This window comes from Hibiscus syriacus, unplaced genomic scaffold (assembly GCF_006381635.1).
Source record: "Hibiscus syriacus cultivar Baekdansim isolate YM2019G1 unplaced genomic scaffold, ASM638163v2 tig00004205_pilon, whole genome shotgun sequence".
NCBI lineage: Eukaryota > Viridiplantae > Streptophyta > Magnoliopsida > Malvales > Malvaceae > Hibiscus > Hibiscus syriacus.
Window position 1 is genome coordinate 155499 of NW_024062006.1, and position 22077 is coordinate 177575.

General features: G+C 34.6%; 2 protein-coding genes, 1 long non-coding RNA gene and 1 pseudogene across 3 annotated transcripts; all 4 read right to left on the reverse strand.

Moving 5' to 3' along the window:
- Positions 1 to 1574: 1574 nt before the first annotated feature.
- On the reverse strand, positions 1575 to 2543 carry LOC120192549 (F-box protein SKIP27-like). The gene is made up of 3 exons (XM_039195310.1): positions 2200 to 2543; positions 2027 to 2101; positions 1575 to 1905 (listed from the first exon to the last, which is right to left on the reverse strand). Exons 1-3 carry the CDS (start codon positions 2473 to 2475, stop codon positions 1711 to 1713), a joined length of 546 nt encoding a protein of 181 aa, XP_039051241.1. The 5' UTR covers positions 2476 to 2543; the 3' UTR covers positions 1575 to 1710.
- Positions 2544 to 9888: 7345 nt separating this feature from the next.
- On the reverse strand, positions 9889 to 10678 carry LOC120192559. Its single transcript, XR_005522784.1, has 2 exons — positions 10490 to 10678; positions 9889 to 9990 (listed from the first exon to the last, which is right to left on the reverse strand). It is a non-coding gene; the product is annotated as an uncharacterized LOC120192559 (long non-coding RNA).
- Positions 10679 to 12200: 1522 nt separating this feature from the next.
- Positions 12201 to 15633, reverse strand: LOC120192538 (annotated as a pseudogene).
- Positions 15634 to 16910: 1277 nt separating this feature from the next.
- LOC120192346 (ribosomal RNA-processing protein 17-like) lies at positions 16911 to 18519 on the reverse strand. The gene is made up of 4 exons (XM_039195137.1): positions 18468 to 18519; positions 18190 to 18299; positions 17297 to 17417; positions 16911 to 17129 (listed from the first exon to the last, which is right to left on the reverse strand). Exons 1-4 carry the CDS (start codon positions 18517 to 18519, stop codon positions 17080 to 17082), a joined length of 333 nt encoding a protein of 110 aa, XP_039051068.1. The 3' UTR covers positions 16911 to 17079.
- Positions 18520 to 22077: the final 3558 nt, after the last annotated feature.

Genomic DNA, 22077 nt, shown 5'->3' on the forward strand with positions numbered 1-22077 from the left:
ATCTAAGGTAAGTAATTGTGATCGTATTTTTACCTTTGAATTTTAAATTACAATTTTCTTAATTTAAGACAACCAGCAAATTAATTGGTACCGAAAGGGCGGTTTAAGGGTGCTAATCCTTCCTTGACCGTAACCGACTCCCGAACCCGACACATTTCTGGTAAAAACGCAGATCATGTAAGATGGTGTCCGACCCACCTAAATTCGTTTTAAAGTGGTCGGTGGCGACTCTCAACCCAATTATTTCAAGTCGAAGCCCAATTCAGGGTCCAACCGAAAGACGGTTACGACATATATCTTGACAAATATATTAAATTGATGCAATGTTGATGGAATGGACAATAGAGTTTCTGTGACTTCCAGGGCAAGAAAAACGATAAGATAATGAAGGTGATTCATGTATGGGACCGGCAACGATATATCCCAATAGCAAAAATGGTTATTATGGTTGCTTTAACTTTGAAAGATATAGCTCACCAGAAAGTTGCTTAAACTAAGCTTTTGTATTGTTTTATTGGATTGATGCTCAAGAAAGAAAAAACAAAAACATAAACGGCCTCATTTCACCAAACCTAGAATAGATGTAATGATGGTGCTACTGCGATTAGGAATGGAAGTATCTAGTTAATGATTAATAATACCCACCAAATACAAAATCTTAGTATCCCTAAAATTATAATGATTACCACGAATCCAAAAATGTGACTCAAGGGTGATGAGATGATGATATTTATTTAGCGGACCTTTGGTGTTGGGCCGATTGCATTGAAATCATGTGGCGAATGACGTGGATCGGGACCATTTGAAGCCCATCATGCCTATAAAACCTGAGCTGAAATTATGGAATATCAAGATTGAATTCAAAGATAAGTTTGTGTAATGAGAATCCGGTAATCACTAAAATAGATTCTTTTAACAATTCTACCATTAGCTGAAATTTTGCCAATGATAAGCGTCAGTAATGGTGATTAATTTTACCGAATGAAAGGAATATACAAGACTGAGTGCTAAAAGGACAATTTATATGAAACTTCTCAATGGATAAACCTTATTTAAAAACCAAGTTTTGATTGCTGAAATCAAGGCTTCCTTGATTCTAGCAGAGAACAGCTAAAATCACTTGCTTCAACTTACACAGATTCCCAATTAATTCCCCCATAAAATCTATAATAAGTTTCTTTTCTGGCTCAATTTTTGTAAACAAAATTCAATGGATCTCCCACTCTTCAAGAGTTGGTTATCCGATGGAAGAGGATTGGGAAATGCCTCCCATTCGTTAACCAGTTCCTATACTTATGGTCAGTCATAAATCACAAGAATATAGATATATCATTGACTGCAAAATGTAAATTCTCTTGGAGGAACGATGCTGATCATATTTATCTTACCGATAACATGGCACTGTGATTATAATTGAGTTATAATCACTGAAAACAACTTGTCCATTCCAATCACGACTTTATCAAACCAGAATGGTAAAGATGAGCCCCCCAAATCAAATACTCCCGAATCTGGAATTGCCCTTTCTCTCTATGTACATAAAGATACTAACAAAAGCTAAAAACAAACCATATCTTCAACGAAACATTTGAAGAAATAGCTTGTAAAGAATCCTACCCATGTACAAAGATCCCACGACCAGATCCACTAATCAACCCCATTTCAATTTACACTGTTACTATTACAAGCTATATTTACAAACTTTCCGTGTCAATCGAATAGTGCCACTGAAATAGCAACAAGTTTCTTCCTGTTGATTGACCTGTGAGACCTCATTTGCCTTGGTGCATTTGGAGCTTCAATGTCGTCTAATTCACATGGTTCCTCCAATTCTATGGACGTTCTTGAAGCTTTCACCTTTGTTGGTGTGCTATAAGCAAAATATAACTGCTTTGCAATTACAGTCTGGGAATTGTAACAAAACAAAAAAAGGAAGGGCTTAATCAGAGTCAAAATCAGATTAATTAGTGTTAATCTATAAATGGAACAATTTACAACCCAAATTGGACTGCTTTACTAAACTCACAGCTTCTCTGATTGATTTAGAAACATTAAAAAGTTGCTTCAAATCTTCATGGTCGACACCACAAATAATCCTAATCTGCAAAAGAAAAATCTTTCTCATCGATCACAACTCCAAATCCAAAAATAGGAAGCAATAAAAAGACAAAACTTTGGACTTTTATACTAACTACTTACAAGAACATCTCGAGGAAGTGATTCGAGAGCAGATTTTTCCTGGTAATCATCAGCCGTCAGCATCACCACCATCCTCTCGCTGCATTGCCTTTTCAACAATGGAACTTTGGTTGCAGAATCAAGAGGCGTTAAATCCTCCATCTCATATGATATCCCGACTCTTTTCCTCCCCAATCCAAACGTGCATCTCACGAACCCTAACCGTGACTCTTCCTCCCCATTTGCTCCGTGTTTCAAGTTCAGTGAAGACGAACGGTATACTCTGCCCAAACCCATTTGCCCCCCCCAAAAAAAACCTATAATGTTTTGATAATTTATCAAACCCCCACTCGAAAAGAGTCTTCAAAGGCTAGATTTTTAAAAGATTTTGTTTTAGATAAAGAGATGTGATAAACCCTAAGAATTGAGAGAAGATGACTGCATGTTTTGCTGCTAAACAAAGGAAAGGAAACAAATTAACTGCCTTGTGTAAACAGGTTTGCTTTTAAGGGGGTGTTTGGTTCAAGGACATGGGAATCCCACATTCCCATGTTTGGTTGATCGGGAATCTCATTTCCGGTAATGTTTTATTACCAATAGTAGATTTTTTGGGGTATATTACCGGGAATGTCATTACCTCCCTTCCCTTAGGTATTGTAACATTACCGGCATTTTGGATTAAAATGCCCTTAAATTATTATTTTTTTTCAAAAATATCATTCTTCTGTCATTGAATAATAAAAATTCTACGAATGTTAAATTACAAATTTATCCTTAAATTATTTTAGATTTACAAAAAAAAATCTATAATTAAAATTTTATATAAAGTTTAGGGGTTAAAAAAATTTTACATTTTCATTAAAACTTTTTTATATTTTTAATTTTGTAAAAATATTATATAAATATTATGAATTTAATTTTTTAAAGAAAATATATAAATATTTTACAATTTGTAATATTATACAAATATATAATAAGGACAATTTGGTCAAATATACATTCCAATAATCTTTTATTCCTTTAACCAAACACGGTACCAACCAAACACAAAATACAACATTCCCAGTAATCCTATTCCTTGGTAATCTTTTATTCCCACTGGTAATATTACATTCCGTGAACCAAACGCACCCTAAGGATGTGAAGTTCGGATAAAAAAGCAGTTTATATTTTAAAATAGGAGAATATCTAACTTTTTTTTAAAAAAATCTGGAAACCACTCGATAACTACAAAATGTAAAATAATTTCCCTCCCGATCTTTTTCGCTCTCTCGTGCGTGTATACTACCATGGCGGTTAATCCAAAAACTAGCCGTTGGAAAGGAACACGTGTTAAAAGATTAGCTTATGGGTGACGCAACTTGAGTGCTGCTGGAGAGACATGGTCGGCCAAGTCGGTTAGCTTCTTTCCTTTTTAACACCTTCGGTGTATGTTCGAATGCGGGTGGAGGTACACGTGTAAGTTGGATATGAGCTTGATGATATTTTTCATGGATGATAGCAGCAGCTATTAGGGATGGTAGAATGACCCGAATCCGACGAGAAAACTCGAAATTCGGTCAAGTTTAGATCGGGTCGAATTTGAATGATGTCGGGTCGGATATTAGAAATTTGTTCAGGGATTTTTTTGGGTCGGGGACGGGGCAAGGTATCTCCGCCCCGATTATATATATATATATAATATTTTATATTTTTTATATTAATTATATATATATATATTTTCAGATTCGAATTTGAGTATAATATTTCGGGTCAAGTTCGAGGAAGGGATAAAAAATCTCAAACAAAACACCTCGATAAAAAATTCGATAGAGATCAAGTCGGGGTTAAAAAAGAGAATTCATTTCGATTTCAGGGACGGGATGAGCAAAACCCGCCCTGAATCTATTCGTTGCCATTCCTAGCAGCTATTGCTTTGTCTGACCTTTGAGACTCGATGCTGACGGCTTTTCCAGAATTTTATTCATTTAACACACGTCAACACCCAATTTCTTTAGTATATATTAATTAATGTTAACAGTAAGAGAAATTATTTCATAATTTCGATTCATTAAGTTAGTCATGATTCAATAAATTACATCTATAAATTTTAAAATAACTTTTAAATAATCATTTATTTTTATCTACATTTAAGAAAAAGATGAAAATTCACTTTAAAAACACATGAGATGAAAAAATGTTATTGATTAAGATCATAATTAACATTAGAAGATCAATTTTCAATTTAAATAATAAATGACACAATTGACTGGCAACTTGACCTATGTTCTTCCCCTATTGATCGCCCTTGTGCTTCGAGTACAATGGAAGATCAACCAAGTTACCATTGCACTCACTATAGCCTTTACAGTATTGTTGGAATATGGGTTCCAACCAATACTCGTGACCATTTTATAAACACCTCTCGTAGTAATCCAGTCCAATCAAAAAATAACCCTGTATGGATGTTCTGAAAGGGGACTCAAATGACCTTTGGTTGACGAACTGGCTGGAAAAAAACAATGAAATAAGAAAAAAACATGATATGAAGCAAAACAGATGAAATAAGGATTGAAATATGATCAAATTTCAAACACTCTTGATGTTACATCAAAGCAAAATAGCTCAAACATTCAGAAGCCAAACAAATTTAAAAATTAATACAAGCTTAAAAAACAATGGCAGTTCATCATATGCCTGTAGCGATTCCAAGTACTTTTGAGCCACGATCAAATCCCTCAATGACAGTACCACCAATGTACCAAGGTTCTGCTGGAAAAGTTCCCTCTATCCATGAAATCATAGCATCATATTCTTATGAATATTGTTTAGTAAGTCAAGGTTACTAACCATGGTTTAAGAAGAAGATGGAGGTGTCAAGAGCTTTACAATGTTGAAATGGAGGTAGGCTCCATTTTTCAGGTTGCAAATCAAGCAGTGAGTTTATCACTTCAATGGCAGGGTGTAAAGATGAACTTGCTCTGGAAAAGATAACACAACAACCACTTCCATTCCGACGGCCTTACCAGCAGTAACACCCTCTCTGACATTGCCAATTACCAGTATTAGAGGGGGAAAATCTATTTTATATTCTTATTAGTAATTGAGTAATGGTTTGAAAAATCTAATCAATAAAAACATAAATATATCTAAACAGTGCAAGACCACATGTCGGAATAAATAAAGCATGCAGGCAATGCTGAAGACTAGCTCAAATGTCCCATATTGCCAAATTTACTAGACTTGAGACAGCTAGAGTTCATTTTTTTCTATTCTTTTTTATTTCCTTAAGTCCTTCATATAAACGAATCACGTGTATAATTTCTCTTACGTAAAGAAAAAATAAGCAAAAATTGTGAATATTTCGATACTTGTGCACGAAATCACATGGAATATTTCAAGGAACAATTAAAACATAAAAGGTTGAGGAATTGTTGCACGGAACAAAATAATATCTTCAGAGCATATTCTAAGTAAAAAAATAAACTTAGTTATTCCGAAAGAGATAGACTTGAATAAGGTTTAAAAAAAATAAGAATTTTATATTCATATTAGATAAAATACACATCTAACAGAATAGCAGACCTTATACTGATGCAACTGACTTAGCTTCCCCGTTGTCACTTCACCACCGTCAACAAATTGACAGAGAAACAGTCTTTCTAACCTGCAAAGGAAAGGATGAGTCAACAGGTCTAATAAGAGATTTGGGAGTCAGACAAGTTCGTACGAAGAAAACATTGGTACGATATCTAGTGTATGGTATCACCATATCTAGTGTATCCTCTAAAACCCTCATACCTTAGGTGGTACATGATAGCACACATTGTGAATATTACGGTGATGTTCCGGATATTCCATCGAAAATTGTCTCACCTTTAAGAAGATCATTCAAAGGTTGCAAAATAAAAATCTCATTCAGTTCAACGATTCAAAAGACTTCAATGTGATGCAAAGTTCTAATCATGGGGAAGTAAGAGTTAACGCCATAACAAAGGATGATTGATAGGTACGGAATTCGTTTATTACCATGGAGTTATGCTGCTAGAGAATAATGTCTTGATTGAATTTTCTAATGGATTTGGCTTAAGTCAGTTGCTTGGAAATTAAGCTCTAAGGATAAAATTTCCTGACTTTCAACGACACTCAGACAATGGAAACATGTGTTGGTCTCCACACTTCCGAGACAACTAGCTGAAAAGGAGAATCATACTTAGTTGTAGGCAATGGAAACAGAAGTTTGTGTCTTCCCTTGTAAACACGATGAGCAAACGAATGACAGTTTATTATCACTGACATTTATATTACAAGAATGTAAAACAGTCTTAAGAAAATTCAATAATGGATGCCCAAGACGTTGATTCCACAAAAACAAAGAATTGTGAGACTTAGATGCATTATAAGCCCTAGCTTACAAAGTGTTTTCACATGCGATTACAACTTGTACAAACCTTCGGGCGTGAGGTTCCCCTCTAGCTGAGTACTCTTGTTCTGAGAGTCCTTAACAAAACATTTGTAAGGGTGAAATTTTAAAAAAAAACACATCGTTATCACGGGCTAACTGAGAGACAAATAATAAATTCTTTTTAATATCGGGAACATGTAACAAATTCTGCAACTTTAGAGACTTAGTAGATGTCAATAAGGATCTTTGCCCAACACGAGCAATACTAATTTTGTCACCATGACCCATTAGTAAGGAATTATTACTTGTGTATGTCTTGTCGACGTGAAGATTAGAGAACTCTTTTGTGATGTGATGAGTGGCACCAGAATTGGGATACCATGCTACTTTTTTTTGCACTAGGAGTACACAGTCTCAGAATTAGGTGGCGATGCAGCAGCTACAAAAGGATTATTTTGAGCAATGAAGGAACAATTCCATTTGGAGAATACAAACCAGACATTGGTGGCATTATAGGACCAAAATAACCAACCATAGACCCATGATGTGGAATTCCAGGATAAGAGACCACTGAAGAATTAAACACCATATTATTTGATCTAACAATATGCATGTAAGCTTGAAAATGAGCTTCCACCTTCTGAGTATGACCAGAAAAATTATTTCGATTCAAACCACCATCGCTATAAGACTCATTTGAGGTAGTTATATTCCCTTGATAGCTATGATCAAACATATAGTAGCATTTTTGAACTAGATGTCCAATCCGACCCACTAGATTGGCATGAATTTGAAGAGTCTCGGATAGAAACTTTTTTTGTCTGGTCTCACAAAAACTAATATTTCTTTAAGATTCTCAAGGGATAAGGCTTCTCGTGAGGCAACAACAATCACAAATTCGAACTCGACAGATAAATCAACAAGGACCACGCTGACTTGTTCTTGTTCAGTGACCACACTCCTTGAGGAATTGAGTGTATTACAAATTAATTTTATTTTTCGAGATACTAACAGACAAACCTTGCTTCTTTTATGAATGAAGACTACGACGTAGGGATGAAATTTTTGAAGTAAACCTTGCAGCAAACAGACGAGACAACATATTCCAAATAGCACAAGTAGTGTCAAGGCCTATGAGGTGTAGAGGGACCTCAGGATTGACAGCAGACAAAAGTCATGAAGCTAGAAGTTTATCTTGTTGTCAATGCGGCTAGAATGCAGGATTTTCAACAGATTGACCTGTATCATCTACAACAATCTGGCTTGGGACAGGAGAGGCATCCAAAATATAAATGATTAGACTAGAACCATCACTTATCAACATTACTTGATGTTTCCAAATAACGTAAGTGTTTTTGGACAACTTGACAGTATCAATTTTGGGAAGATGGTGAATAGAATATGGGCTCGAAATAATAATAGTTAAACTCCCACTAGGAATGGAAGCCATTTGTCATCCTTGAAGCAAATACACTCTTCCAAACAAAAAAGCTAACAGTTTACGGACAGAACCACAAGCCAACAAAGATCACTTACTAATTCAACCATTAGAAACCAATAATCACACTGAAATCATAACTAACAGAGAGCAATCCAGAAGAAACAGAAAAAAAACAAAGTGCAATCCAGAAGAACTGCTATAGAGTCTCAAGGACACAAAAATCAACGAGACACAGTCTTCGATCAAAGAAGGATACCTAACAATCGCTAATCCGTTCCTCAAACAATGAATCACCACGAGTCATATGGCCACATGATTCAACGGATAATGCTTGAAACAAAGCTATAGACTGAAAGACTGATGCACATACCAAAGCAGAGATGAGTATAAAGAATCTTAACGAAACTGATCGAATTCATCTATTTACTCCTTAGCTAATTCAATATAGGAGATAAAATTCTTTCGATTAAAAACAAATCAGTTCAAGACCGATTTTTGAGTCACCTACTTGATTGCACCTATAGCGTTCTTCCTCAATGATCACAGCAGCACCATAGTAAACAACCATATCACAAAAGAATTTGGACGAGCATCTTGAACTTTCGTCAACAACAAAAGAATTAAAACGTAGCAGTTACACTCCAAGATTAATGGCGATTGATACCGTTTTAAAATGGAGAAAGAGAGGTTATTGAAAAGATCTGTACTCTCTTTAAGAGAGGACCAGCTTATTTATACAAATTGCTATAGTAGAGTTTGTTGAGGAAACCAGTAATCTAACAAACTCTCTAACCGTTTCCTACCAAATTCTAACGACACCACACTTTACTAGAGACTTCACTTACAATGCGAGTTTGGTAAAAAGAAATTGACTCATCGCCCTCCGACGATTGTGATTGATGGTAACCAGAATAACAGCTAATACGGTAGTCGGATTTTAAATTGGTTTAGATAAAGAGAGAAGAGAGAATAAATGAAAAAAATATAAGTTCTCGTAAGAATTCAAAATAACGTCATTTTGAATTAAATATAATTTTATGTATGAATCCAAAACAACATCGTTTTAGTCTATATTTTCATATCATAGTGTCGTTAGAAAATTAACGGAGAGTGACTAAAAAGTTTTAATTTATAAAGGTTAATGAGTAAATTAAAATTTTTGAATGTACATTGAATGAAATGGAAAAAAATAAAATTCAATGCATAAATTTATAATTTATCCTATTTTTATTTCGTAGTGCCCATTTCAATTTTAAGTAAAATTACGATTGTAAATTAACTTTTATGAAAATTTATTATACATTTAGAATGTAGTACTATGATGAAGCATGAGCTTAATCCAAATTTATTTCATATAAACATATTCATCTTGATTAAAATTGTTGATATATTCAAAAAATATATTGAGCGGTTTTAGTGGCTAAAAGGAGTTTTATTTTGCACGAATCAAACTATCAGGTGTAGATACCCTAAATCGTCATAGGGGCAAGTGTATACCATTATTTTATAAAAAAGAATTTTTTTTTGCATACCCATTATTCTTTTTTTGAGGTCTTAGGTTCCAAAAGTTACGTCGTTATCGATGGTTAAGAAAGATCATAAATATATACTACTTATCACCCCAAATTACTATAAAAAAATTGTTAAGAAAAAGAATAACTTCTTTCTTCTTTCTTGGTATAAAGGGGATATGGTCTAACTAATTATAGGTGAAGAGATTACAGATACTGAAATTTAAATTCCAAACCTGCTAAGCGTCACCTATCAAGAGATAAACTGTGAAAAGTCCCGGATTCAAAGAAAATTATTGAGAAAACTGTAATGGGATAGTGCATTTAAGGAATGCCACTCGAGAGGATCAAAATAATCTGGTTTCTCTTATCACTTTCCAATTCCATATTCTTGTTTGATCCAGAAATTTTCCAGGATTTACGAAGAGCGCCACTCTGTTCATGGATAGCTACCTTCTTGGGCACTTTTTTCCTTGCTGAGCAGAAATTTCATAAACTTTATCAAATTCATAAGATTCGAAAAAACTCTGATCAAACTCAAAATGCAAGTAGACAAAAGTACACATCAGGTCTTAACAATTAGAGAATTTCAAGCTATACGTCTATTAATTTGTTTGGTTGTAAACCCGCTTTACGTGGGTTTTTTCTATTTCTTTTGTATCTCATAAGTTGGCCCAACTATACTAATCTTGGGGCCTATTTATTCACACTTAATACTCCTTGGAACTTGAAAAGAAATAAAGTAATATGCATGCCAAAGGAAATATGCGTGCATTTGTATATGTATATAAGCCAGAAAACAGAAACGAGAAAACTATAGAAAGACATCAGCAATAATTGTAAGGAAACAGGACAGAGAACATAGCATGATATGAGTGTGTTCTTTCTAAATTAGAAAGTTGCAAATTTAGTTTAACTGGAACGAAAGTATCTGATTTCTTTCGAAACACAAAATCTAAAGGGAAAAAAACCTACCGTCGATTCTTGGGTTTGTCTTAAATCTTGCATTGAACGTAATATATGGAATCTGCACTTGAAATGATGTAAGCCTCATTTTAGTTTTGCTAGGGTGAGTGGTGTTAATTTGCAATATTGCTCGACTTGTATGTATACTAGTTTGTCTCCTCCAGTCCCAACAGTAATCGCTAGTCAAATCTAAAAAACACCAATCTTATCACACAGAAATCACTATTCAATATCTATTGATTTCCCATAGTTCAAGCTGCATCATTTTTCGTATATTCAAAGAAAGAGGAGCAATGGTCTTACCTTAGAGTTGTCTCAGTAATACAAATTAATTACTAGTTTCTTCAGATAAGGTGAACGTCAAAGCAGACTCACGATCCCTGCAATATCCCATTCACATATCTCAGTATCCGGCACCAAACAGTGGCGTTTGGACAATGGAGAGGATATGCCCTTTATTTCCTATATTGATAAAACCTTTTACAAGAAGACTAGAAAAAACCAGTGTTGAATATTATATAGCAAGTTAAGAACAACATGAGTCTTTGTACCTCCTCTCACCCGGATGACCCGGGTTCGATCCCAGTCTTTGAAGTATAGTGGTTCTAAGTTATTCATTCGGTTGGATCATAATATATTTGGTCTATGTTACTGGATAAAGAGGCTGGTTTTGAATTGCATATTAAAGTGAATGATTTCCACCTTCTCCCACTTTTATGACCAGCTTGAACAAGTTGACATCTATGCTTTTTAAGGTATTTCCCAATGATAATGTTGACGTCCATACAGCTTGTTGACAAAAGCATGTTACTAGTGGTATACTTGGAGCTTTTCCAATGCTTGCAAGGTTAAAAGGGAAAGAGAGGACCCCTTTATTCTCTTCTACCTTCTGATTATAAGAATAATTCCCTTTCTTTCGGCTAAAGAAATAAAAAGAAAAGTAAAAGTGCAGAAGAATTTGATGCCATTGTAGGGACAGAGCGCCATGCATACGTCTGTTTCATGGAGGGTTTTTCAAATAATATTAGCCTATCATCAGCCATCAATTTATACTTAGAAATATGTTATTTTATTTCTTTACTATTTATATTTGTCGGTATTGAGATATAGGAGTTTGTATTAGAGTAATAATTATCCAACAAAATCTGCCCACCTTCTAGGTGGATCTCTAACATCACATCTATTTCATCTGTTCATGTGGGGTTTAAGTCCACTGACACCACTCCAATCGGGTGCGTCATTCTCCATCTCTTGATGAACAATTTGTATGCTTCTTTCCGTATAACAAAGACATCAATTCATACTATTGTTTTCTATGAATTACCCCTTCAACTGGTATAATCGTATCCACAATTTTCAATTGCTAAATTTGGCAGATTCTACCCGGGTTAGGGCTCGAAGTCAGAAGAAAACAAGAGAGCGACGATCGAGATGTGCAGAAAATGAAAAGACACATGAAAGGGATGAGTTGGGGACCAGATCCCCGTGCGCTACTTGTTCTGAACTGTAATTGGATTTTACACTTTTTAATGTCACCTCCAACAACGTAAAAAAGCATTTTACAACCAATCCTTTAGTAGCAGTCCATGCACTCACCCCTCGAAAAGAAATACCTCCTCGTGGAAAATGTCTTTAAGCACCAGAAAACTGAAAAGAAAGACATAATTATTGCCACTATTGAGACGATGAATCCTTCTTTCTTTTTATTTTTCCTTTTTATGAACCGTCATTGTAACGCAGGAAGAAAGGTGTAGGGTAAATATACATATAATTCAATTATGCAACACTGAGATTTTGCTCAGGCCATCTAATCACTACCGCTAATAAACATGCCCTTTTTTATTTCAGAATACAATACAGAGTATAGATGCTAGTACTATACATCTTATTGCATCTTCTACTTTGACTCACAGCAGAGACGATCCACCGTTATAACATTTCGAGCCTATGAAGTATGAACTAAAAACATACTAATTCTAAAAGCTTACCGTACAGACGAGAAATGTACAAGCAGAAAGTCTTTACGGATCATCCAACTCAACAAGGTGTGCTCTCCTTTCAGCGGCTTTTTTCCTAATGAAGATTCCCCATCTCAGAGCAGCCTTAAGCTTGAGCCACCCCACTACAGCTTTGCCTGATGAGCGAGAAGCTTCATTATCGAAACCGTAAGTCAGGGATGGAGTGGGCATATATGGTGCAGAATACGGATTACCGTCTTCAATAGCATTAAAGGGAGCAGTGGTATGGCAATGGCTTCCCATGTTAAAGATACGAAGCAAATGTTGCATATCTTCATTATCAAGCATTTCACTACTTCTCATTCTAATCTCCTCCTCCGATAAGAAATCATCTATTGCCTTATAAGTTGGAATACTTGATGTCCCACCATCATGAAAACCTGGAATGGATGACCGAGATGGACCAAGAGCTATCTCGTTATCATCTCCTGGAACCTGAACATGGTGTGTAGAACCAACCATGGGGCTATGTAGATTAAATGAAGCAGCATTGTATTGAGTCTGAGCATGAAGATGCACATTTTGTGATTGCAACGACAACCTCGCAGCCATATTATCGTCATAATCTAGAGAGACAGAGAACACCGTCAAAATAAAATATACAAATAACAGTAGGGCAAGCTGAAATGCAGACAGCATGAATATGTTGTCTTGAAAAATGAAAAATTCATATGAATTGACATTCAGGCTCAGTGAAGAATTTACTACCTCCAACATTTAGACTAGAATCCATAGGAGGATGCTCAGAAGGAACTGGAACAGTCAGGGTAGGTAAAGTCTCTTGCTGGTTGATGGAAATTGGATAGCCTTGAAGATCCATTTGAGCACTGGCTTGTGAAGGACCTGCACTGCTTCTTCCTTAGGGTCTAGCGGAGATTTATCATCATACTCTATAACGTGCATCCAATTTTTGTATGCTTTCTTCACTAAAGCATCCACGTAAACCTGCATGAACAAAACAATTAAATCATACTGAAAATTAGGGTAAATGGGTTTGAAGTAAATGCAAGTTTATTTTTACCTTCTGATTGTCTGCGAGAGAATCAGCTGCATAAAATTGCCCATTGGCAATTAAGCCACTCAGCTCGTAGATGTTGTTGAAGACTATGCCAACACTCCTCATATCATCAGGGTAATAAACATAAAGTTTCCCGCTTAGATCACAAGTTCTTGCATGTTCCACCAGAACATCCCACATCTTATTAGACATTCCACTTCCAAGAATCTACAAGAAATGGGTCAAAATTTAGTTACAGAAAAAGGAACAATAAAATATGATTCAGAGAGGAGAAGACAAAGAAGCCTTACATTTCTCAGCCTTTGCGAGTCCCTAATCACAAGTCGTAGAAAGTCTTCAACAGTAAAAATTCCAGCTTTATTCAGCCTCTTGTGAAATGATCCATCTTTGCCAATCTTCTCCAATCTCCAGACTTCATCGTTTAATGCAGGCGGATAGTGTTTCTTGTATACTATTAAGGGAAAAGAAAAAAAGGCAATGATTTACTGTCAGCTTTCAAATAATCAAAGTTTGTTTCACTTCACAAATACGGAATTACGGATGCTATCTTTTATGACCAAAGTTAAGGTACTCACACTCTCCCCGGTGATCCTTAACAGTGAAGGCATCGGTTTTCGCTTCACGAATACGGATGCCTTCACAGCAGCCAGGAGAAACCTTTAGCCCAAGCCTGAACTTCCTGCTCCTAATCCAGCTCGAGTTGTCTGTAAATGTTAACTCCCCTAGTGTTCCTACACCATCCTTCAATATATCTGCAGTTCTCCGGTTAGAAGTGGCCTTTTCCCTTCACGCTCCTTGACAATACGACTGTCAAATTCTTCTTCGGTCCAGTTGTCATCATCTTCATTGTCGAAATCACCCTCAATCACAACGACATCGAGTTTTGCCACAGATTCTGGACCGCATGTAACAACATGACCTGTGTTTGTGTCAACCAAGACAACATGGATAGCAGCACCTTGCTCTCCTTCGACCTTCCCTCCGGTAAACAGAGGAAGGGACAACCTGGATTTAAAGTGCAACTGTAAATTTCTTCCATCAGATCCTTCTATCCACTTAGGAGAAGACCTGCATTGGCAACTGGAACAATGCAGGGTAAAGTGCATCAATAACGGGTTAACAACATATCATTACAAGATTTAGAGAAAAAAAGAAAAGGGATTTCATACTTTGCAGCAAGCTTGGCTGAGCCCAGCTTTGCTAAAGCACGTTCCACTTCTTCACTAACCTGTTCATATTGCCAAGAGCGTATGAATTGTAAGATTATAGAACATAATCCTCCAAATGAGAATATAATCGAGTAAGAACATTAAAACAGGTATAAAATCCAGAATCTTACAACTCTTCGAAGAATAGGCTCCAGTGATGAGCAAAGCTTCTGCAGACTATCCACCTTCAGCGCTTCAACAATCACACTGCATCGACGTCAAAGCTTTATGTTAATAAAACAACCTTTTTAAGCATTTTCCCACCCAAAGAAAAACTAGCAGAAGTTCGACACAAAGATGAACCAAATACCAGTTAGAACTATACATCTGATATAGATTCCTTAATAGGCAATATTGGTAAAGTTGTTTCTTTTCATATATTAAAAACAAGTTAATAGTCAAGAAATCCAAGTTTCATTTCTTTTTAAGTTTTCAGTTGTGTCAGCAACGGCATCAACACCCATGCTCCATTTTTCATTTGGCGCAAACAATGCACCCCAATAAAACATAGCAACTATGGCCTCCGTGCTTCTTTTCGTATATAACCTCCTCCTCCTACTTGTCTAATGTTTTTATTCAATATTTAAACCGGAATAATAAAAAAATAAAAAAAAATCTCCACATATTTTGGCCATTCCCACAACTTCTTACGGCATTTAATGCAGAGCTTTTTTTATCAGATTCAGTTTACTCAGAATTCAATTAAACTTGTTTCCTGCCATCAAAACAAATAAGACAAAATCAACAAAACGTTTGATTTGAGAGTTGTAAGAAAGGGGAAACAGAGACCTGGCAAGACCAGGTCGTTTCCTATCAGGCCCTTCATCGGCAGAACTCGAATCTAGACTTCTTTTTTCTCTCGCCATTACGTCATTTGCATTTTTCAAATCCCGCCTGTTTGGTTCCCGAGAAACTAACACAACAAACTTCTCTTCTCTCTTCCCTGAATGTGACTCGATTTTATCCACCAAAAAAGGAATCAAATTTCTGTCTTCCTTTTTCTTTTTAATTTCAAGGTAAAAGGTGAGAAAAAGAGAGCGAATTGGATTTTAGGATGAAAAAAAGTTTGGAGGAAAGGTGGGCGAACTTTCGTTAATGTTAGTGTGTTGTCGACATAGTCCCTCACAGTGACGGCTTAGGCACTATGACTAATCTGTTTCGGTTCGGGAGTCGCATCATAATCTCGAACGGTCGCCTCTGCTCCGCTCTTCGTTTTACCAGAGCCGTTGGATTAGGGAATCTCGCTATCGTAGTACTTATCTTGTATTTATTTGCACAAATTTCAACTTCAGTAAAACGGGTAATCATTGCTGATTCCGGTACGTACGTGATGGGCTGTCGATTTCGCATGATGCCCGTGATACTGATATCATCCATAAATAATCATAATCGAAATATTTCTCTGTGGGTCTGTTTATCAAAGCAGGATCTCTTAGGTTTCAGTCAGTCTGTCTGTTTAAGCTAACTTCCATTGCTGATTTGCTGTGCTTTAACCAAATTTTCTACAAACAGAAACAGGCGAAAACTAATCATCGTTCATCAAAGAAAACGGCAAAGCAGCAACTTTCGATCCTTTCTTCTTAATCAGACAAAACAAACGGGATTACTTATCCAACCACATTATAGGACGATAGACAGAAGAGTTTTTCTTTTCAACAATGAAATTCTGTCCTCTACCGTCTTGTGGACTTTACGCTAAAATATGAAGAAAAAAAATAGTTTTCTTATTTGGATCACTGTTTGTTTAAATTCAAACATACTAAATCATTCTTATGTATAATTTTAACTATAATTTTATTATAACACTTTTTGAAGTCTGGTGATGATAAATTTAAATAATTTAGGATATATATAAAAATCACGAGTCATTAAAACCGAATATTTAAACATAGATTTGATGGAAAAGTCAAAAATCCGAACTCAAAAGGATTTTAAAACGTCTTCCATATTTGAATTCAAAAGAGAAATGGGAATAAATTATAAATTGCTGAAATAAACTTCAAACTAAGCAATAGAAGAAAAAACAAGATGCGGATAACCTAAGGGTTACTTGCAGATTGCCAATTCCTTAAGGTTGTTAAACTTGAATTACCCTTCTCCATGTGAAATAGCATCTGGTATCCATGACTAGCAACTTTTTTGTTCGAGGTAGTCATCAATGCCTGTTCCTGTTCCGTTTCTTCCCCTCTCTTTTACTCGGTGGCTTAAATCTGTGTTTTGCAACTTTCTTGAAGGGTTTACTTTTACTCACAGGCAAGGATTGTTTTCTATCAACTTTATCTCCAACTGATCTCAGTGTCTGAGTACTTTTACTGTTAAAGTCTTCTTCTTCCTTGTGCGAGATCTTGCTCGTAATCACAGTGACAGCATGTTTTCACCATCATACTTTGTTGTCCCTTCCACCAATAAACAGAAGCCAATCACATGATAAGATGAACAGGTTTATGTTTTGCATCATCAAAATGTCACAGTGCAATATGAGCAATTGAAAGAATGAAAATTATTGTTCTCAATAGTCAATAAACATTTTAGTAGCTTGTGAATCCATCAGCTAGTAGGATTAGAAAAATACCAGAAACTGATGCAGTTGGATCTCTTTCTTCATCCTCATTGTTCTCATCAACTCCATCAGGTTCTGAACCTGTGCTGGGAAGTGCTCCTCCATATAGGGCAAATTCTTTTTCTAACTTTCTCTGTTGAATTCACCAACCAAAGTTAAGATTATTTTCAAGTTAGATGAGAAAGCAAAATACCAACATAAAACTAAGTAGAAAGTGCAACAAACAAAAACACTGAAAACTAGAATCTACTAGAATTATCAGCATATATATGAACTCCCATAGATATCTCTCAATTCCTTGCATATCCTACTATGTTACTTGGACAAAAGGGAGAGCGCCAGATACCAGTATGAGTTTTACATGGAGTGCTCAATGTTTTCTATGTTTTTCTATGTATTTGGAGAATCATGCCTCACACACATGCCCAAATATTTGGGCAATAAGGGCGTCAGACATTGGTACTTTAGGGAACATAAAGAATCGGGGCAACGTAAGTATAATCTCCTTGAACTTTAAACAGGTGTAAACTGAGGTCAGAATGAATCACAAGCACAATGTTTGCGTCAATTGATTCGCATGTTAATTAAAATCTCATCGGCAGATTACTGGTGTCAATCCTTTCAGAGTGGATTCTAGAGAAATCACCAATTTAATAGTAAGTTCATCAAGTTCAAATTGTGATGCCTAAGATAATTAGTTTCTACCTGTATAGGGCAATGGATTCAATGAACCTATTTCCTTTATCTGTTAGAAGCAATGCTACAGCAACCATAATAATTCAACCATTAAGGCAAAAATAGTAAAATTAACAATATTAGCTGCAGTTTTAAGACATCTGAATCAAAATAAAACAGCTTATTCTAGAACATTTTAATTTAAAGAAATCGGAGAAGAAAGGGAAAACCTTTTTGCGCTGTTCAATACGCTTGCGTCGTTCAGCCTGCTCTTGCTTCTTCTGGGCTTCTTTTCTTCGCTTCTTCTTCCTCTTGTGAAACCCAGTTACCCTTGTCAATTCTCCGATTATCAATAAAAAGAAAAGTAAAATAATGTAGCTTTTATATCCATAGACTATGGTGGAAATAAAGAATGTGTTGTGCGTGTGGTATGGTACCTGAGATCCTTCTTGTTGAAAGAAACGGAGAGTGCTTTGTTTTTAAGAGATCTTTTCTTTTATGTGGCGACCTCGGGGATTCGACGGTGCCGCCGTCGCTTCCTCTTCGTATTCTTCTTCCATTGCAGCTGTCTGTCTCCAGAGTCGCCTTTCTACCCGGATTTCAAAGCGAGGTTTAAGGAGCCGGGGTTTTGAATTTGGGCTTCAGCTATGGGTTCAATGTGGGTTCTTTAGGCCTATACGGCAGTCGAAAAATATAATTGAGAAAATAGGATTGCTAGATTTTTTAATTTGAAATATACGTATTTGTTATATTGTTTAAAGAATTCGTCACGTCAAGGTAATGAGTTTATCTAAATAATATTGTTTTATTTAAATTCGTCACCTTGAAGTGGCGAGTTCTAATAAAATATTTTTTATTAATTTTTATCACATTAGGGTAATAATTTTTAAAAAAATATTTTTATTGAAATTCATCATCCTGATGAGTTCCAAGCACCGTAAAAAATACCTTATATCCCAAATTAAAAGTTTGCCCTATTTCTCTAATTATATTTTTTGGGCTGTCGTATTAGACAAAAAAAACTGTTCAATATGTCTTGTTTTTATTTAAATTTTCTAATTGTAAAATTATAAAGACTTAAAAGTATTTTTATTTTAAATTAGAAGCATGAAGTAACCAAACAATATCGGTAATAAAAGAATTGTTATTATCCCTTAAAATCATGGGTTCGAGCATAAAAAATAAGAATAGCTACGAGCTTATGAGTGTTCTTTGAACATATATTGTAATATACTTACCCGAATTAATAAAAAAAAAATATATATTGTAATATACTTACTCGAATTAATAAAAAATTAGAAAAAAGTAATTTGTTTAAAATTAGAAAATAATAGAGAACTAAATAACATTAAAATTATAAAAATAAAAGAACTAAGATTTAATTATCTAACTTTAAATTTAACGTGTATCTAATTAATATTTGTTACAACTATTTCAATTAATCTTAAAATTGAAAAAAATCTTAAATATAATTGAACGAACAAATTTAGGGACAATGCTTAATTTAATTAATTTTGGAACTGAAAATGACTAAATATGTAATGGAATAATTTCTTTTTTGGATAGGAGACCCTCTACACTGAACATAGTTCCATCTATATAGGGGCTAAATAACATTTTGTATAATTTAGACGTCATAAAACTGTAATCGTCAATAAATTAGCAAACGATTTAATGATTATATTATAATAAATAAATAATGTGAATAATTGAAAGTTGAAACTTAACAATTGAAAGTTCAATGATCGAAATAAAATGTAACACAAAAAAAGACCCTGGATGTAGTTTACCCAAAAGTAAAAAAAAAACAAAGACTCTTAAATAGGAAAAATAGGATGCGTGCGACATGGAAGGCAGTGCAGTAGGTACAACGTCAACACAAGAACCCAAGCGGGAACAAAATGCGATGCTATTTTCTACAAATTTAGTTCAGACTTGAGACCAGACTACCCTATGCGTCTTGTTTCATAATGTCAACAAAAAAATAGAACATGAAAAGGAGGCCCCACCCCTTACTCTCCATGTGTTTATCTTCGGTGGTTCACTTGGAACGGGCTCTCCCCATTCCTATGGTTTGGATGATGATTTGACAAGGCCGATCACGCCATTGCCACCTACTGAATCTTAATGCAGAAAGTCGAAACCAACATCATAATCTCAGCAACTTCGAGAAGTGGGATTTGTTGACGTCATCTTTGGAATGGGTTGCCATGCATGCGGTCACTTTCTAATATCTGCCGCTCTCGATTTCACCAGCTACGGTATCCTTACTTCTCACTATGAATTGGAGTTAAACACCATTTGACTTTATCAGTGCCAAAGATTCACAGACATTATAAGAAAGAGTCAATTCAATTTTATTGAATAAATCTTAAAATTAAAAATTAAGTATAGACAAAAGCCAAGAGAGAATAACCTCAGGACGAAGCATTAATTGTGATTATCAATTTTTGCTTATTAGATCATGGTCGCTGCAAAATTATATATATATATATATATATATAGTTATCTTCAACCTTAATTTAAGCATATCTGCACGCTTGCAGAAAAAGATACAAAACACAAAACTACCAAATCCCGGTCTCAATATCCTCGTTAACTACTATAAAACATGTGGGGATCAGTCCAAGCTAACAGTGTCGACTACTTAAAATTTGAAGTTTAAATAGTGAACTGCACTTAGGAATATGTGGTGTCATTCGTTCACTCCTCCATTTGTGGTTTCTCCTAGGAAAGAAACCACAAGAGAGATTAGCAACATTGTTAGATGTGGTCGAGACCCAGTGTTCTTTGTCATTTAAGCATAGTTATGTTTGGACTCAAAAATAAGTATCAAATATAAATAAACATATATTTAAAATTCAGTATATTTGATTCTTTGGATTTTTATAATCAAATTATATTCTTTTATCATATTTAAATAAATAAATAAATATTTAAATATTAATATAATCAATAATCAGATGTTAAGTAGGACGAGGCACGTTTAAGAATGAAGTAAATTGGATTAGACTAACTAGTCACGAGTCAAATTATATTAAATCAATCGTACTCCGTATCTAAAATATTAATTTTTATGAATGAACTAATCGATCTCCATGGTTAAGAGACTTGTTTTTCTTTGAGATTTTGGATTTGAACACCATGAATGTAAGGGGTACGAGCGTTTATTGTTAAATGTTTGATAGCCTTTAAACAAAGACTACAATCATTGATACTTTTATTTAAATAAATACTATAGTTTTCCTTCCCCTCCCCTTTAGTTAGAATTAAGATTAAATTTAAAATTAATCAGAATTTTTTTTATTTAAATTTAGTTATACAATCATTGACATTAATATAACAGAATTTTTTTGATATCATGTTAAATATTTTCTGAACTGGCTTATTGTCTTTGACCCTATCCCTATTTCCCATGCATCATATGGTAATGAATAACGATTGTAAATTTGCAGGTACTAAAATGTACAAATGTCAATATTTTGGACCAATTTTACAAAAAGAATAAAGTAATAAAATCGAAACATGAGTTAAAAAGGAAATGCCCGGGGAAGCGCGTGTTAGTTTAGAGAAAGTGAAGCAAGTGTTACGTGAAACATGCAAGGATGTGGCGGCGGGCCATGCATGATTTCCTCCATTGCCATATAAAGACCATTGCAGTGACAAAAAAAACCCTCCTCGCCCCATTCAAACTGGTCTTTGATTTACTTTACAATACTTTTTTTTAATACTTTTAACTGTACATGAAAAGATAATTAACTAAATTAATTAATCTTAAAAATTATTAAAAAAGTTAATCAAGTTATAAGGATACGAGAATATCTAATATATGTGATATTTTTTTAAATATCAAACTCCGCAAATTTACCAAATATTTAAATTAATTTATGATCTAAAGTCACATTCAATTTCCAAATAAAAATATAGGTTAAGATATTTATAGTCAATAATCATTTTTAACAATATAAAATATAAAATAAAGCAAATTTTAAATATTATTTCATATATATATAATATGAATTAAGTAATCTTAAATACAATTTAAATTGAAACCAAGATGAATTTAATGTGTAGTAAAAAAATAAAATAAAATAAAATAGGTTAATAATAATCTAATA

What these genes read in the sequence shown, in the direction of transcription:
- LOC120192549 (XM_039195310.1), bottom strand. Translation starts at nt 2,475, where the DNA reads ATGGGTTTGGGCAGAGTATACCGTTCGTCTTCACTGAACTTGAAACAC. An exon ending in CACTTCCTCGAGATGTTCTT is followed by an intron (nt 2,102 to 2,199) that starts GTAAGTAGTTAG and finishes TTTCTTTTGCAG; the next exon opens with ATTAGGATTATTTGTGGTGT. An exon ending in CTAAATCAATCAGAGAAGCT is followed by an intron (nt 1,906 to 2,026) that starts GTGAGTTTAGTA and finishes TACAATTCCCAG; the next exon opens with ACTGTAATTGCAAAGCAGTT.
- LOC120192346 (XM_039195137.1), bottom strand. Translation starts at nt 18,519, where the DNA reads ATGGAAGAAGAATACGAAGAGGAAGCGACGGCGGCACCGTCGAATCCC. An exon ending in GGCACCGTCGAATCCCCGAG is followed by an intron (nt 18,300 to 18,467) that starts GTCGCCACATAA and finishes TGATAATCGGAG; the next exon opens with AATTGACAAGGGTAACTGGG. An exon ending in TCCAACTGCATCAGTTTCTG is followed by an intron (nt 17,130 to 17,296) that starts GTATTTTTCTAA and finishes GCTTCTGTTTAT; the next exon opens with TGGTGGAAGGGACAACAAAG.